This window comes from Opisthocomus hoazin, chromosome 5 (genome assembly GCF_030867145.1).
Source record: "Opisthocomus hoazin isolate bOpiHoa1 chromosome 5, bOpiHoa1.hap1, whole genome shotgun sequence".
Taxonomy (NCBI): domain Eukaryota; kingdom Metazoa; phylum Chordata; class Aves; order Opisthocomiformes; family Opisthocomidae; genus Opisthocomus; species Opisthocomus hoazin.
The window spans coordinates 55483078-55498828 of record NC_134418.1 but is presented as its reverse complement, the minus strand read 5'-3'; the positions used below and the strand labels follow the sequence as shown (position 1 = coordinate 55498828).

The 15751-nt window shown below is 40.1% G+C and overlaps 1 protein-coding gene across 3 annotated transcripts in view; it reads left to right on the top strand.

The window, feature by feature from the left end:
* EGF (epidermal growth factor) overlaps positions 1–13921 on the top strand; it is a 61351-nt gene extending 47430 nt beyond the window's left edge. The window contains exons 20-24 of one of the 3 annotated variants that reach the window (XM_075421335.1): positions 26–176; positions 2846–3010; positions 6377–6479; positions 9540–9642; positions 11150–13921. In XM_075421335.1, coding sequence (XP_075277450.1) covers positions 26–176; positions 2846–3010; positions 6377–6479; positions 9540–9642; positions 11150–11373 — 746 coding nt within the window. In that variant the 3' untranslated portion in view covers positions 11374–13921. Of the gene's footprint in view, positions 1–25; positions 177–2845; positions 3011–3433; positions 6480–9539; positions 9643–11054 lie in introns of those variants that run through there. The other 2 variants (XM_075421336.1, XM_075421337.1) reach the window with 2 other exon arrangements.
* The last annotated feature ends 1830 nt before the right edge of the window (positions 13922–15751 follow it).

Sequence of the window (15751 nt, the reverse complement as noted above, 5' to 3'; positions counted from 1 at the left end):
GTCCTTGTGAAATCCTGTATTTCAGAATCTACCGTGTCCCCCACTGTTGTCAGCAATGAATACTCTACACGCCCTGTGCAAGGTGATGTTGTAAGATGCCCTCCTTTGTATGAGTCATACTGCCTCCATGGTGGCGTGTGCAGTTATGTTTCTGATCTACAAGACTATGCCTGCAAGTAAGTACAGAAATTTTTGTTGTCTGTGCTGATGAATGGTATCCTTAGGGCTCAGCTGAGTGCAGATGGTGAAGTGTTTGTCCATAAGTTATCTGTTCATCACTTATGGTAGCAATTATCATTAGACTCTGCTCTTTTCTGTAAACAATCACTGCAAGTTTTTGTAAGTGCTCACTCCATTCACACCCATTGCAATTAATAGTAGGATTGGGTCTGTTCCCTAAGCACTCGATTCTGTGCTTTGGAAAAGTGAGATAAGTTGTTGCATGACTTAGTGCTCATGGATTTATGAAAGAGGTGCTTGCTGTCTTTCCTGCATGTATTGTGCTGACTTGTACCTCCCTGTTGGCCTTGGTGTTCTTGTGTAGCACTCATTGGGATGGAAGAGGACACCTCTGTCTTGCCTTCTCTGATTTGGACTAGGAAGAAGTCTGGTGTCAGCATCTTCCCTTCAGTTTTGAAGAGTCTTGGTTCCTGGCAGAAGGGGTACAACATGGTGGTCCTCTTAAACAGGGAGAGTAGCAATGAGACCTCAAAAACAAGACCTCCTTCCTCCTGTCGATATTTTTGTGAAGCCTAATTCTCTGTTGCCCAGATGCAGTTACTGATAAAGGCAAAGCGAATCTCGTGTTTCCCGAGGTCAGCCTTGGCCTGGTCAATGTGACAGCCTAGTCTCATGGGGTATTAATTTCTTCAAAACCATTGGTGTTACTGTTTCATTGTGTAACTGGGTTATGTCTTTCTTCAAAAACGTTTACAGTGGCACAAATCCGATGCCTGCCTCCTCCCCTGGGGTCTCACCTAGTGAGTGAGGATGCGTGCAGGGGATGGATGCTGTTCTGTAGTAGGCGAATCTCCCTCTGTGTCTCAGTAACTTAGGTGGCCCTGGTATAACCCTGGAGTGAGGAGAGCAAGCTTTGTGCTGAAGGATTTCTTTGACCCACCGTTCCCCCAGATCTTCCTTGTACTGCACTGCAGAAACCTCTGTACCAGGCCATTCCTGCAAGCACTGTCAAATCCTAGGCTTTCTTATTTTAAAATATGAGTGATCTCCCTTGCCTACAGACCTCTGTGCCTGCAGGAATGTGAAAACAATATATGTCATGTACATACGTGGGAAGGAAGTGCACGCTTTGTGCCGTGGATTTCCAAAGCTCAGCAAAACCCTTGGGAAAAGACATTACAGGAGGTGGACTCATGGTCATCTCTGGTATTTCTTACGAATTTTTAGTGTAGATTTTAGAGGTATTGAAAACTATCTTTTTTCACCACACTGAGTTTCTCCTATTGAAACAAGAGTCTAGAACTGCAGAACTTGCAAATAGGATCACATATTTTTTTCTTTTATTTCTTAGGTGTTAATGCATAATAAGAATCCAAATGTACGTATTCTACAGTTCTGGAAGTGGAAGCAGTTTAAAAAAATTAAGAAGCAACAGTGCTTAGCCAGGTTCCTGGGAGCCAGGGTTTGTGTGTGGACCTTGCTGAAGTCTCACATTACTGAATTCTCACTAGATGGCAGCATTCATTCATGCAGGCTGTAATATATTAAATACCAAAACGGTGTCATGGAAAAAGGTTGTCTAGCAAAAATCACATACCACATGTGATTTGTATTTTAATTGATAAAAGCTCTTACACTAGAAAGTAGATCTTCTGGCTTGTATGGAATTTATTGTGATCTTATATTAAAAAATTAGCATTTTTCTGCCTGCCAACATATATGCATTCCAATCTGTGACAGAATGAGCGTGCTTGTGCCTGATTTAATAATGAATGCTGATATAACGTTTTCAGGACATTGGGTAAAGGCTGCTGCAGGTCAAATCCTGCTTCTATTGCTCATTTAACTAGGTCTTTTGACTTGGGTAAAACTAGGCCAATAATTGTGAGAAGGATTTGAGCCTACATTGCTGAGAGATTGTTATGAATTGAGTAGACTTCATTTTTAATGTTTATTATTTCTAATTTTTGTGCCTCTCACCTTGGACAGTAAAACTAGGCTGATTCTTTTTGATGTATTTCTCACTTTCTAGTAATTTTAATTTGAGAGTTGCATGCACTGGTAAGGTATTTCTCTGTTTGGTTTTACAGTGGTAAAAACACACAAATAAAAACTGCCTACAGAAGCAGCTTGTATTAAAACTAAATTATGAAGATATTTCAAATGCATATGAGGGGTTTTTTTTAAGTACTTTCATTTGTCTTTTATTTTAAAGTAAGGATTCAGATTAAAATTTGATTCACTTAACCAACTCACTCTGAAAATATGAGTAAGTCCTATATTGCCTATTTCAAAGAAAGAGAAGCTTGCTGTTGGGAACAGTTAAGTGGAAAAATCTTAGGGAAACACTAATCATACAGCAGGAGTTAAGAGAAAATTATTTTTTCTATTCTTTACCCATGGGAATCTGGAATTTATAATCTCTCTGTGTAATTCTATAGGTGATTCACTAGCTTTACAGTAAAAAAAAAAGTCTTTAATATTGAATTCTACAGGTTTTGACAGCCATTCCTTTAAAATAATTTTATCTTCACCACTACTAAATTCAACCAGGTATTTCCTTAGCAGTTGCCAATGATAAATCAATACACAAAGTGACTGAAATGATGATCTGGGGTTTTTCCTCTGCCGCCCGTTACAAAGTGTGTTTGCTTCCTTTTGGCAGCTGTATCACGGGCTATGTGGGGGAGCGGTGCCAGTTCAGCGACCTGGAGTGGTGGGAGCAGCAGCAAGCTGAGCGGGTGAAGATGCGGAACATCACCATCGCAGTGTGCATAGCGGTGCTGGTCTTCCTGCTCCTGCTGGGGTCCCTGGCTGCTTACTGCCACAGGTAGTGCTTTCAAACACCCACTGCGAAGGGGTGCACAGGGACCAAGGAGCTGCTGACTTTCACAGAGGGCTCACGGCAAAGAACGTGAGCTGTTCCTCAGCTGGTGGAAATCACCCTATCATCCTTGCTACTCTTTTGATTTTCAGTAATTGCATCTATGATTAGTTTAGAAAGTTCTGGCATGTCCCTTGCCTGCAGTATTTGCGTTGGTATTAGTAAGTGACATGTGTCTGGGGGGAAGAAAAATAGACCTTACTAGGTTTAAAGAGGAGCCATAATTTGTATTGATGAGAGAGTTCAGGAGCATGCTATTTACTTCTTCGTTGGCTTCGCTTAAGAGCGCTAGATGTCTGAAACTGTCGTGGTAGGGTTTGGTTCGTCTCTGCTAGCTATCCCATTTCTTTACTTTTGCTTCCCTTTCAGTGTAGAGTGGCACTGAAAGTTTCCTTGATGTTGAGAAAAGCAGCGTACTAATCGTCCAAAAGCAAACTTCCACAGAGATGCCTCCAGCAACGGACATGAAAGGAGTTTTCCTGGCAGTAGAAAGAGCAAAATCAGGGATGTGAGCCTAAGACACATCTGTTGTAAAAGTGCTCTCTGGCATTTTCCATGCCTGTGATGAATTGTGCAGGTTTGGGATTCTTCTTATGGCAGAAAGAATCCCTACAGTCACTATTTAAGAACCCAGTCTGATGTTAAATTAAATGTCATCAATGTCCCTTGGACTGGAAAGTATTCAGCATTTAATAAGTTAGAGTCTTTTGCCTATGACCTTGGCACATAACTGTTCTCTGAGGCTCTTGTTTAAATGCATATTCATATTTAAAAGTAAACAAACAAAAAGCCAGACAGCAGCCAAATCAAGAGTCTCTTACTGCATGCTGACCTGCCCTCTGTGTGCAGGGGTTTTGTTTGTGTTTTACATTAATTTTAAAATTAGACTCTCCTAGGCATAAAAAGTTAAGCTATGAAAGAAGTTAACTATGGAAGCTAATATTTTCCATTCTTATTTAATGGTTCCTAGCATATTTAGTCCATAAAAGTAGAGAAGCTGCCGTGTTTCTTAGTTTCTGTTAAGTAATGGTAGCAGTCCATAATTAGAGCGAAATGTAGCCTGGTTTGTTCTCATGACCTCGGATTCAGTGCTAATCAGTGGAATGATACATACAGAATAGACAAATTGTGAGATTCTTATATTTCCCCTATATGTCATATAAACTGTCATGAAAAATCACCAGAATGTGGCTGGTTTTAAGGTGTGAAGATATTAATTTTCTTCCCTTCCTCTCTCTTTTGTCATTTCTCCCTGATTTACCTTTCTTTCTTGCCAAATGCTTTTGATCAATATAACTATTTACCTCAACAACAAGTTTTCAATTACATGCATGACTGAATTTGTACTGCAGCTATTACTAGGCTAACTAGAGCAAAATGAAACTACTGACCTAAAATCCTTGTTTAACTGGAGTCTGGAAATCAGTATTTGGGTTGAAATTGCTATACTGCTTATTCACATAATCTACTGTGTTTTGAAACGTACCGATTAAGTCTGTAACAGTCCTGTTCCTTCCCCTGTAAAATGGAGACACCGATCTCCTTTTAATTGGAGGAAAAGAAGCTGTAGGTCTACACATGCCAGTCTGAAAAATGTGTGAACTAAAGGCCAAGAATACCAAAGTATTGTGTTGGTTTGTTCAATGACTGTAGTTTGCTGAAGACTGTTGTGTTATTCTTAATGTCAGGTTTATGTAGTCTGACTATATAATATGCCAAGTTTCCTGTCTTCCTTCGGAAGCAAGGAAACAGCTCTTTTGTGTCAACAAAAAATCTGAATCACAGATTTAACACCCACAACCCCTTCACTTAAATTGGCCAAGGCCGTGCCAAAATCGGCAGCAGGACTGGGATTAGGATTGAGAAATTCTTGGCCTCTTGCCCACACTTGGTCAGATGGACTTCACTGCCTCGACTACTCATGCTCAGTCACACGTGAAGACTCCCATGGCCACCAAGTCCATCTGGCATCTGTTGCTCTGCATGCTGTAAAGTGAGATGTAGAATTAGTGATCTTCTTGAGCAGGGCATCGTGCTGTGAACCGTGCCTCTGTGTGAGCTCGGTACAATGGATTTTACAACTCCCGAGTAATGGGCTCAAGTTCTGTCAGCACTATGAGCTGCAGTGTGGAACGGGCACATCCAGGTGGCAAAACATGAACAGCAGCCTTGCCAGGAAAAGTCAAAATGGACTAATATACCTTATTTCTCATTATTCTCATCTGTGGATATACCCTCAGATCTGACTTCTATTTGATGTCTTATTAGCAGTCCCAGTTCTATCCTCCACCGGAGACAGTTACTTTTTTTAAATGTTTGAATACACAGGAACATGTTATAGAGTATCTGGGGAGAAAATCCGTGGTGGAGACATGATCTTTCTCATTTCTAGCAAAAAGGAAATTTTATTTACATTTTCATGAAGGGAGTAACATAAGACAATTGTGGCAGATGCACTTTCCCAATTCATAACTCAATGTGATGTAGAAATAAAAGGAAATTTCCTATTTTCTTTGGTACATGTATATTAAACTTCATTTAAAATAGATCAGGTAGAAGGATATTATAACTTCAGACTTCCGGAATCTGAAGAGTGTAACATTAATTTTGTTAGCTGATATCTAGGAGGAGAAAAAACATGTATGTAAGGTCAGTGAAGAGGTAGCGATTTGGATCTCAAGGAGCTCAAATGAGCTCTTTTTCTTATGACCATGTTTTCTGTGTTGGGGTAATCAGCTAATTAAACAGCTAATTCTGTTGGTCATGCTTTTTCCTGGAAATGTCTTAGTTTCAAGCTTTTTGAGGCTTTCAATTTGTTTATTTCATAGTAATTTCTGAAATTGTTGGTTTTAATAAATAATGCAGATGAATATACAAGTGACTTTCATAGTTGTAACTATCAATGGTGTACAAAAATACAGTCGGGTTTTTATTTCTGAGCTTCACCCACAAACACTGTTCATTGTATTGGCTGAAACCTGAATCTTTATACGAGGAATGTATTATAAATAGAATAATACAAGGGAAGGGGGTAGTTAAAATTATGAGACCTTTTGTTTTTTCTGATGAATGACCCTTTACAGATGGCATATGAGAACAAATATTGTTTCACTTCTTACTGACTTCTGTTTCTGATAAGCTGTTTGTTTTAACCACTGTGCGGTAATTGACAGTAATACACCCTTTCAAACCAATGCAAGAAAACAAAATGTATGTCCCTGCTGTAAATACCTATAGAATAATGCGCGAAAGGAAGCAGCATCTGCTCCTACCAAAGCAAAATAATTTGTTTCAGCTTTTGTTCTGTTGCAGAAGTCAAAACTTGTATAAGAAGAATCTCTGTGCAGAAGTGGTAAGAGATACCAGCAGCCACACTGACAATGAGAACGTGACACCTACTGGCAACAAGTCTCGGGTAACTATATTAATGTGGAGTGGAGAGGGAAGCAGGAAGGATCAAAGAGTGTTAGGGATCCACTTGAGATTATCCATCAAATAATTCACATCTTAAATATATTAAATAACTGCTAGAAGTCATCAAGTGCTTTGCTGTGAACCCTAGTTCATCTTACCTCATTGTTATCCCTCAAAGTTCACAGCTGCCTGGATGTATTGCAGCCATTAGCCAGTGTTATTGTTAGCTTTGAACACAACAGTTGGGGAACTGTGTTCTAAATTAAGGAAATGGCAATGTGATGACATGGCATATCACAGAGCTATTTTCACAGGAAAGTATGCCCTCCATAAAAAAGCCTTCTTGGAAGCCAAGTATTGTGTGTGCTACATGAGATGTTGAACTTTATTTGTGGGGTTGATGAAATTAAATGTCTTTGTAGTAGAGGCTGCTGCCTTGTAAAGAAAAACAGCCAGGATGTTTTGGGGCAGTTTGGGAGGGAATATAAAATACCAGTTATGTACTGGTGTACGCAGAATTGCTATCATGATCTGGTTGTGCTGACCTGTTCTGTTGTGGGGTAACTGCACACATGTTTTTCTATTATAGGTGTTACTGCAAGGTTTTAAAGCTTTCCACACCCAGCAGTAGCTGGAAAGGTACAAGAAATGTGCATATAGTTATGTTCACAAAAGAACTTGACTTTAAAGGGCCTGAAGTTTGACTCTGCTCCAAATTGTTGAGTCCAGAAAGAGATGAGTTTGTTCTACTTGGGAGTCTGTTTGAGGGGTTGAGTATCATGGAATATTTATAGTGTAAATCCAAGGTTTTTTGATCAACCTGAAGAAGGCCTCGCAAATGGTTTTGATTGCATGCCTGGCAGGATTTGTGAGTGGGTTAGCCACTGAAACACACTATCAAACGTATGTAAGGAGCACTGAATTGACCTGACTCTGGTTATGACATGTTGTTCCTTAGCTGGTCACCTGTGTATGCTTGAGGACCTTTTATTCCCAGCACTTTGTTCCTCCAGGTGCTGGACAGCAAACGTGCTGAATTGCGGTGATGCCATCATTGGTTCACAGCAGAGACAAAATACACAGCTTGCGCAATATCTGAGGCTGGGAGAGTCAGAAGCGTCTGTTGGGACTGAGCACAGCTCGTTGCCTGGGAGCAGTGCTCTAGGAGGCCTGCAGCTCATCAGCTGTGTCCCCACCTGCTTTTGTCCCCACAGTTTATGCTAGTGGTCAATGACATTTTTGCTGCATATCGGCATAATTAGACAGCTAAGCAGTGGACTGAATCAACAAAAACAAATCCAACCTACTCATCTATTACACCCTCGTGTTAAATTCCACCATGCGTTCTTGCACTGGGAGACATCAAATACATTAATAAAGTAATTATTGCAAATGGCTTGTTGCAGGCTGGAAGAGGAAATCATTGACCCTTTGCTAATTATTGCTGCTTACACAGTAATGGATTCCTGTGGTTTCATGCACGTGATTTTCTCTGTGCTGGTGTAGCCATTGAGTGTTAATTTCTCTGGGGCTTCGTACATGCATGCACTCAGGTTAGAAACTGTAGAGGTGACAAAAAGCAGCAGAAAGTTGTCCATTTCTAGCATACACTTAAAGTGGATTATTAGCCTTATGTAAAAAAAGAGATTATACTACACTGGGGACACAAAACTCTATAGCTCCTCACCTTTTAAGTTACTGGAGTAGGTTTTTGAGTGGTATTGATTTACATAGCATTAATAATTCTAATGAAGGACTTCATATGGGGACTGGATTATGTATATGCAGTAACTGTGAAGAGCTCAAGAAATTAATTCCTTTTATAGCCCACAGTGCTACTTCTCATTTGTGAGGCTGGGGAGAGGGAATGCAAAGATTTTCTTGTTCTTGTCCATCTAGGTTAATGTAGAGGATAACGAGATTTTACGCTATCACACATATCAAATGCTAGGTATCATGGTACTGAAACTATACCTATAAACTGTCCAGGTGTCATTCACTTTTCTCTTTACTTCTATTCTGCCAGATGAGGCTGCACTTAGCTGAGGTATGCTGGGGTATTTTTTCACATTCATATTAGAGTTCCATAGGCCAGACTATGTTTGTCCTAGGGATGTGCAAGCCTTGGTAAACTTCTGCACACGCCTGGATTTTGATGCTATTCTGAGACTTTTCATCCAGCAAGTGTTCTGCTTTGCACAGTCTAAGACAATTTGCAGAACTGTGTGTGGCTGAATCTCCTCCAGGGGTCTGTCTCATGCGGGTTAGCAGCTGTAAACCTACCGATTTTATGTAAATTAACCGATGCCTAAATAGTCACACCTGCTACATCTGTGATCTATCCACATAAATCCACCAATCCACCTGGACCACTGAAGCTGTCAGTCCTTCTGTTGGAACATCCTATTTACAGATGTTTTATCTTCTTCCTTGTCTCTTCTCTTTAGACATCTTCCCTTTACTGAGTTTCCCTCTTTCCCTCTATGCTATTTGAGCACAGTGTTTCACAGTGCTTTCCTCTACCCCTTTTAATCTGTTTTCCCCCTGGTCATTTCAGCACATTGCCCCAGAGGGTCCCATCTTCTGCTTCTAAGGTGTCACTTCCATTGTCACTGTGGGACGATGGAACCGCACCCCCCCGGTGGTGCTGAGAGCGAGAAGGGGAGGCTTGCTTTCTTCCCTGTGTCTGACAGGGTCTCCTGCTGTCTGGTTGTGGGTCTCTCTAATACTTTAAAAGTGTCCCTCAGTACTACAGAGAGGATTGATTTTCACATACTTCTGTTCTTGCATCTGGAAAAGCTGATTTGCAAGGCAAGGGAATGGGTAGTGCTTTACTAGACTGGGACCGCACTCTTTCCAAAGAGAGACCGGGGCTGTCATCAACTCAAATGTTTAATTATCTGCAGGGGAAGGGTCATCCCAGAAGCCAGGATGACCTTTTTCCTTCTGCAGTGGTTGGAGTGTGTGGCCCTTCTAGTTTGTCTCTTGGGTTTCAGAAAACCGGTTCATTTTATATTGATTTGGTCTCTGTATATTTTGTGCATATTGTATGTATTTGCAGTTTGCGGTTGTTAAGGAGTGTAATGGTTCTCTGGAGACTGAAGTGGTTGATCTAATTGAGTGTGAGACAGCAGATCCTCATCCTGCCTGTCCTTCAGAATATGGTGAGTAAGATTTCCTTCGTTATTAGATCTCTCCTCACCTTTGTACCAGCAGGAGCAGCAGCTAATAGAGGGGACAGAGAAATCAAAACGGGATTTCTGGCCTGTTTAAAGCTGCTGTGCGCAGCAGAAGCTATGTTTGTATTGCTCTGAAGAGACTATTCAGTCCTTCACTTTGGTGATTATTCATGAGAAATTACACTACAACAGTGCTTTCACACTCATAAGAAGCCAGATGCCTCTTGTGATAATAATAATATCACATTTTTGCATTTATATAGAACTTCACAGGTTTGCTTCATAATAAGTGAAGTTATACCCATCATACTGATGATGAATGTATATCCGTGGAAAGGTATACTTTGATAGTCCTTATTCATTCAGGCAGGATAACTGGTATGGTGTGAGGAGTCAAGATCTCCCCAGAAAATGTTTACGCTCTAGCAGCAACTGCAGTTCTACTTTCTGTGTTAAACAAGGTATTTGACTGCTTGGGGAGTGATGAGATCAATGAAGATGTGCCTCCCATTAGCAGTGCAAAGGTAGCAGGCAGCACAGAAGCACACAATAGGCTTCCATGGCCTACAGGTTACCAGCTAGACCACTGAGTTTTAGAAAATGCTGCCTCATACATGGCAACTGAATCTCCTGATTGCTCAGATGGTGAGAACTGATGGAGAAAGACTAAACTAACCATTTGTCTTATTTACCGTATTTACCTCCTGACTACAGAGGAGAACCACTAGAGAACCCAGTTTGCATCAGCCATTTAGAAATATGCAAAGGCAAAAGTTTGAGGATACTTGAATGGGCAGGTATCTTGCAAGATTTGCAAAATTGCCCATCCTGTTCTTAGACATATGTTGGAAAGTCACTTCATTCATCAGTAGAAAATATGCTTCATATTTACTTGGTTGGACTAATATTGTGAACATGTGTAGAACTGTATGGTCCAGTGAAGGAAACCTGATGTTTCCCATTAGGAGGCTCTGTTTTCATTTATAGTTTTATCAGATGCAGCTATTGGAACAGAAATTTCCCATGACAGGTGTCTGATTTTTTTTTTCCTAGTTGAAAATATTAGCTAAGGTGGTTCAACCATTTTAGGGAACAAGACTGGCAAATAATCTGATGTCTTTCCTAATATGTTAAAGAAAGTTCTTATACCATGCCAGTGGAGAATTCTAAGACCTTTTGACTTTGGAGCAGGGGCTTTAATTTTGCCAGGCAGACAGTCTTTCTGTCATAGGCATGCCTTTTCCTGTTCTTGTATATCAGAACAGAAAACCATGAAATTTGCCTAGGACAAGTAATTTCACAAAATCTGAAGCGAGTTCTTTGCCTCTTTTTTTTGTTCTTTTGACATGAGTTGGTTTTGTAATTTTCTGAACCTGATTCTGTGCTTTCTTTCATAGCTTTCCTCTCTCAAAGCTGCCATTAGCTTTCTTCTAGCTTAGTTATTGTGAAGCTTCTCAAGTGGCTTTCAGTAATACGTATCCGTTTTCTCCAGTGGAAGAACAGCATATAATATACAACAAAGCATCAGAGACTTTGGTAGAAGAGAAGAAAGAACGAGGCTGTCACCAAGATGTTCCTGTCGGTGTGAAACCACACCAGCTCATGGGAGCAGCGAAGGACCCTCCCCAGGCTCCCTGGAGCATCCACCCCAAGCCCTTGCTGGAAAGGGAGCCCTGCGAGCGTGCCCCAGCCAGCCTGCTGATGCAGCCAGACTAGAAGGAGCCTGGATTTGAGTGGGAAAAGGAGGAAGGATGAAGTCAGTAGTGAATGGGAACTCATGAAACATTGAAGAAACCCTCATTTTTGTGTTAAAATCTGCTTTATAAAAAAACACACACAAATCAAAACGGAACAGAGAAGTCCTTGCCACTCCTTCCCTGTCATCTCTGCTTGGAAGAATTACTGTGAGCGATGTATTAGCAATTAGTAGTCTCTAAGTATCACTTTAAGCGTCACCGCTGCTAACTTCATTAACTGCCTGCTAAAAGGACACTGAGGCAAAAACAGACAAGTGGGTGATTTGTAAGAGTTAAGCATTTTCTAATGGAGTTTATTGCAAGTAGTGGTCTTTACATATATGCAGAGTCCCGAAAACTGCCTAGAAAACGGGCCACAAGGACAACTGCAGAGAAACTGGAATAGAAGGTGATGCAGGAAAATGAGTTGAAAACTAATCTTTTTATTAAAATCTTGTTCATGGACAATTTTAAGCCTCTCCCCAGCACTGCTGTCAGGCCAGCGTAACTTCTTGGACTTCACCAGAGATATGCTTGTATCTGCTTCTGTAAACGAGCACCAGATGAGGTCTTGCATTTCTCAGATTTGGTGGGCTGGAGGATAGTTTCTGAGCATCTGGTATTAAAGATGGTCACATCTGTGGAGTGAGAGGTAACATTTGAGGGGAAAGGCGATTCTTCCATTGAATTTTCCAGACTGCACTGGTGCTTCAGAGCATTCCAGGATTGTTTCTGGACTGAGGCAGTAGGCCTGAGTCTGCTTTCAGCCCTGCAGGGAAGCACGTGCTGGAGCTATCCTTGCCTCACAGAACTGTGTCTGGCAGCAAAACCTGGTCCATTATATAGGACTTCATGTGGGGAAAGACATCCAGCCAGTTGCTGCTCCAAAAGAAAAGGAGGAGTTGGACAAACAACCAAAAAAACTCACCTCAGTTTGGACTGACTTCCACGTAACTGATCTGTGCTGCCTGATAAAATCCATGGGAACAATTGGAAAACAACACCAATTTTTCTTGTGATTGGCTTTTGAACAGCTACAGTTCCCTCCCAGTTATTTACTAAGAACTTATATAACTTATATAACTCTGTTGTATACAGAGTTATAGCTTAGTTGTTTATCATCTCAAGTGATTTTCACCACTGGTCTTGACTTCTTAAGGCTGTTTTCAGAAAGTTTTGGAAGATATCTGGAAATCAACTAGATTACTAATGATGTTTTCACTGTAAGGGATCTCTCAGTCCTCTGTCTTTGAAGCCTTCTACTGTAACTATCAGACATCTTCTTTAAACTCCCCTACGGTGCCCACCACTAGTGTTCCTTGTAATTAATTAGCTGGATAATAGTGGCAAATGTTATTAAATTGTGTGTTTACCATCCTGCTCTTTGTTTTTTTAGAATCCTGCCAGGGAGTTACGGGATGTTGGCATTTGGTTACCAGCTCTGTAGGCCCATGATGGGAAAGAGCATTGAAAGGCTTCTACCTCTTGTCCAAAACAGTTACACACTGGAGTAACTTTGCAGAGTCAGTTCTGATTTGTGTTGGTGTAAACAGTAAGAACATTAAGCCCAAGGTGTCTGAATTACAAAAATTATAATGGTGTGTTGTGTAGAGTTGTGACTTGCTTATCCTCAAAAGTGATTTTTGCTGGTGGTTTTGAATTGCTGAGTTTGTTTTCTAATCATATCAGTTCTGAATTCAGAATAAACTGGTAAAATAGGCATTTCCAGAGGTTTAGTTGGAACTAGTAGCAATGAAGATGCATTCTCTTGCGTGAATAATGGCAACAAGGGTACTTCCAAGGAAAGACAAATCGTTGAGAGGAGTTGGCATACTAAACTGTGTTCAGGAGAGGGCAACCACTAGGTTGAACTATTAGTATTTAGTAGATTTGATTTTAAGTTCAGTATAGTTTAATTTCATTGACATTGTTAAAAGCATCTGGTTTGGATTCTCTGGTCTTTCACAGTTCGTTACTGAGCTTGTGTATTTTGATGGGAAGAGAGTCCAGGTGTAAAGGCCCTGATTCGGTAAAGCATTTTATTTCTATGAGAGCTAGAGTGTAAAATTACTTTGATCCTTGCACTTTGATTATCTCTGGTGAAATATGTTTGTGTGCTTAAAATAAGAGTGTTTTATAGAATGGCAGCCAACATTTAGCTGGAAGTTTCCCCAATCCAAGGGAATAAAGATTTGTAACTCTGAATCTTGTCTGAACAAAGGTATTTCAGGCTCCTTACAAATTAGTTTCATGTTCTAGCCTGTGTTTTATTTACTTTGCTTTACTTCAGCCTAAGGATCTAATTTTAAATTAGATAGTATTCTTTACAGAACAGGATAGGAAAATTGAGCTGATATGTTTTTGTAATTAGGGTGTTTTGAGTTTTAAATGTTTCCTGAACTCAGCACTAAACTCAAAATAATCTTTAGTGTGAAACCTTGAGATGATATTTCAACACAAATGTCATATATTTGGTTTATTTGTATGTTTATAAAATTATTGATTTATAAAATAAAATAAAAAAGATATCTGGTGTCCCTCTTGTTTTAAAAGAAGAGAATGCAAAATTCTGGTTTCAGTTAACCCATGTCATGTTTGTTGATAGCTCCATTGGTTTCATACAGCTGCAGTGTGTAATGTGTTGGTGCAGCACTGGCAGATATCATGGGTTTTTCTTTACTGCTTAGAGAATCTATACTAACAAGGATTATCTTCTGCAGCTCACAGGTAGATGCTAGCCTGAATACGGTAAGATTTTTTAAATTATTTTAGTTGTACATTCGCATAATCCAGTAGAAGCCATATACTCCTTTTTGTGTACTCATGACTCTGTTAGCTCCTTGTTAGTGTAGAAATATCATCCATGGCTTCACAATATGTTTTGAAACTGGTCTCCAACACGTTATTTTCAGGCTTTACCTGCAGACCAGTTGAAATCAAATGGTTGAATCCTGAAGGTTCCTCAGGGTTTTTTTTGACTAAACTTTTTTCAGGTATGCAAAAAAACTCCACAAACTTCTAAAATTATTTGACTTTCTGGGTATGTAGCTAACTTACTATTGACCTCAAATCCTACTGGTATACTCTGACTTTCAAAAATGAAATTAACATGTGTTATATTAAGCTGTAAAACAGGAATTTAGAAACATTGCGGGGAAAACCTTGACAAGTCCAAAGTGAGAAAACCATTGGGCAATTCTAAAGAGCAAGGGAGAAAATTAGTTTGTTTTAGTAAATCCTTACTTTACTGAAATTGACATTTCAATTCTCTAAAGCTATATTTTCATCGTAAACAAGTGAGGCATGATTCATGCTCATTCATAATAGAATAGGCAATACAGTGATTCCTAGTCATAGGAATGCATGACACATCTCATTTTCAGTCCCTTTTGTTGTCACTTGCAGCTTCACAGAGGTTTATCTGTTCAGGCAAAATTTTTCTATACTGGTAATCTCTTTCAGAATGAAAATATTATTTTAAAAATATAGGGAAAATCTAGGGAAAAACTAAAAACTTATTTGGAATGGAATTACAGGAAGCCTCTGCCTTGTTAACATATATTGTGTTTTTGTCTTATTGGATGTCATTTTATCTCATGTTATTTCAGGGTGCTGCATACAGTGTTCAGTTAGTCTTCAGGACACACTTGGTGTTAATGCTTCACTCCCTGATAACTTGCTGTCTTTATCTCAGTGCATGTGAAAAGGAAAGATGTTAGTGGCATTAGAAGCCTCCCCCAGAGCCCCAGGAATGCACCCCAAACACAATCTGCAAGGGTGATAGCCTAAGTTGTCTCACGTTCCTCTGATCTTTTATTGAGACTGCTGTTTCATGCCAGTTTTGATGTGGACAAGGAACAGCCAACTTTGTGAAGACCATTCATCATAGGATTAACTTTCAGGCACTCATCAGTACTGAGGTGGACTAGATTCAGACCAGTGAAAAGCCTTAGTCCCTTCTAACCAGCCTTACGGGCCCTCAACATCCTGCAATTTCAAAACTTTGGAACTTGACTTTTGAGGCAACTGCTGCAATAATCATCTATAAAGGTGCAGAAGCCCTTTCTTACTGGGACCCTGGCTGCTATCATGTCTTCCTCCTCAAGCCTAGGTGTTACAACCAAAATGTCTTCTCCCAGCCTGCTTTCTTTTTGGAGGGTATGGTTTCTCTTTCGTTCTATTAGATACAAGCAGAAGCTAAACCAAAGCCTAGAAGGAATTTCTGCATTTCATAGATCAAGACTGTGTAGTCTGGCAGCTGTCTTCTTTCCAGGTAAGAAGTTAGGATATGTCTCCGAGATTAATAACATCTGAGTCCTAGACCCTTGTTTTTGCTCGCACTCACTGCTGCATGACAC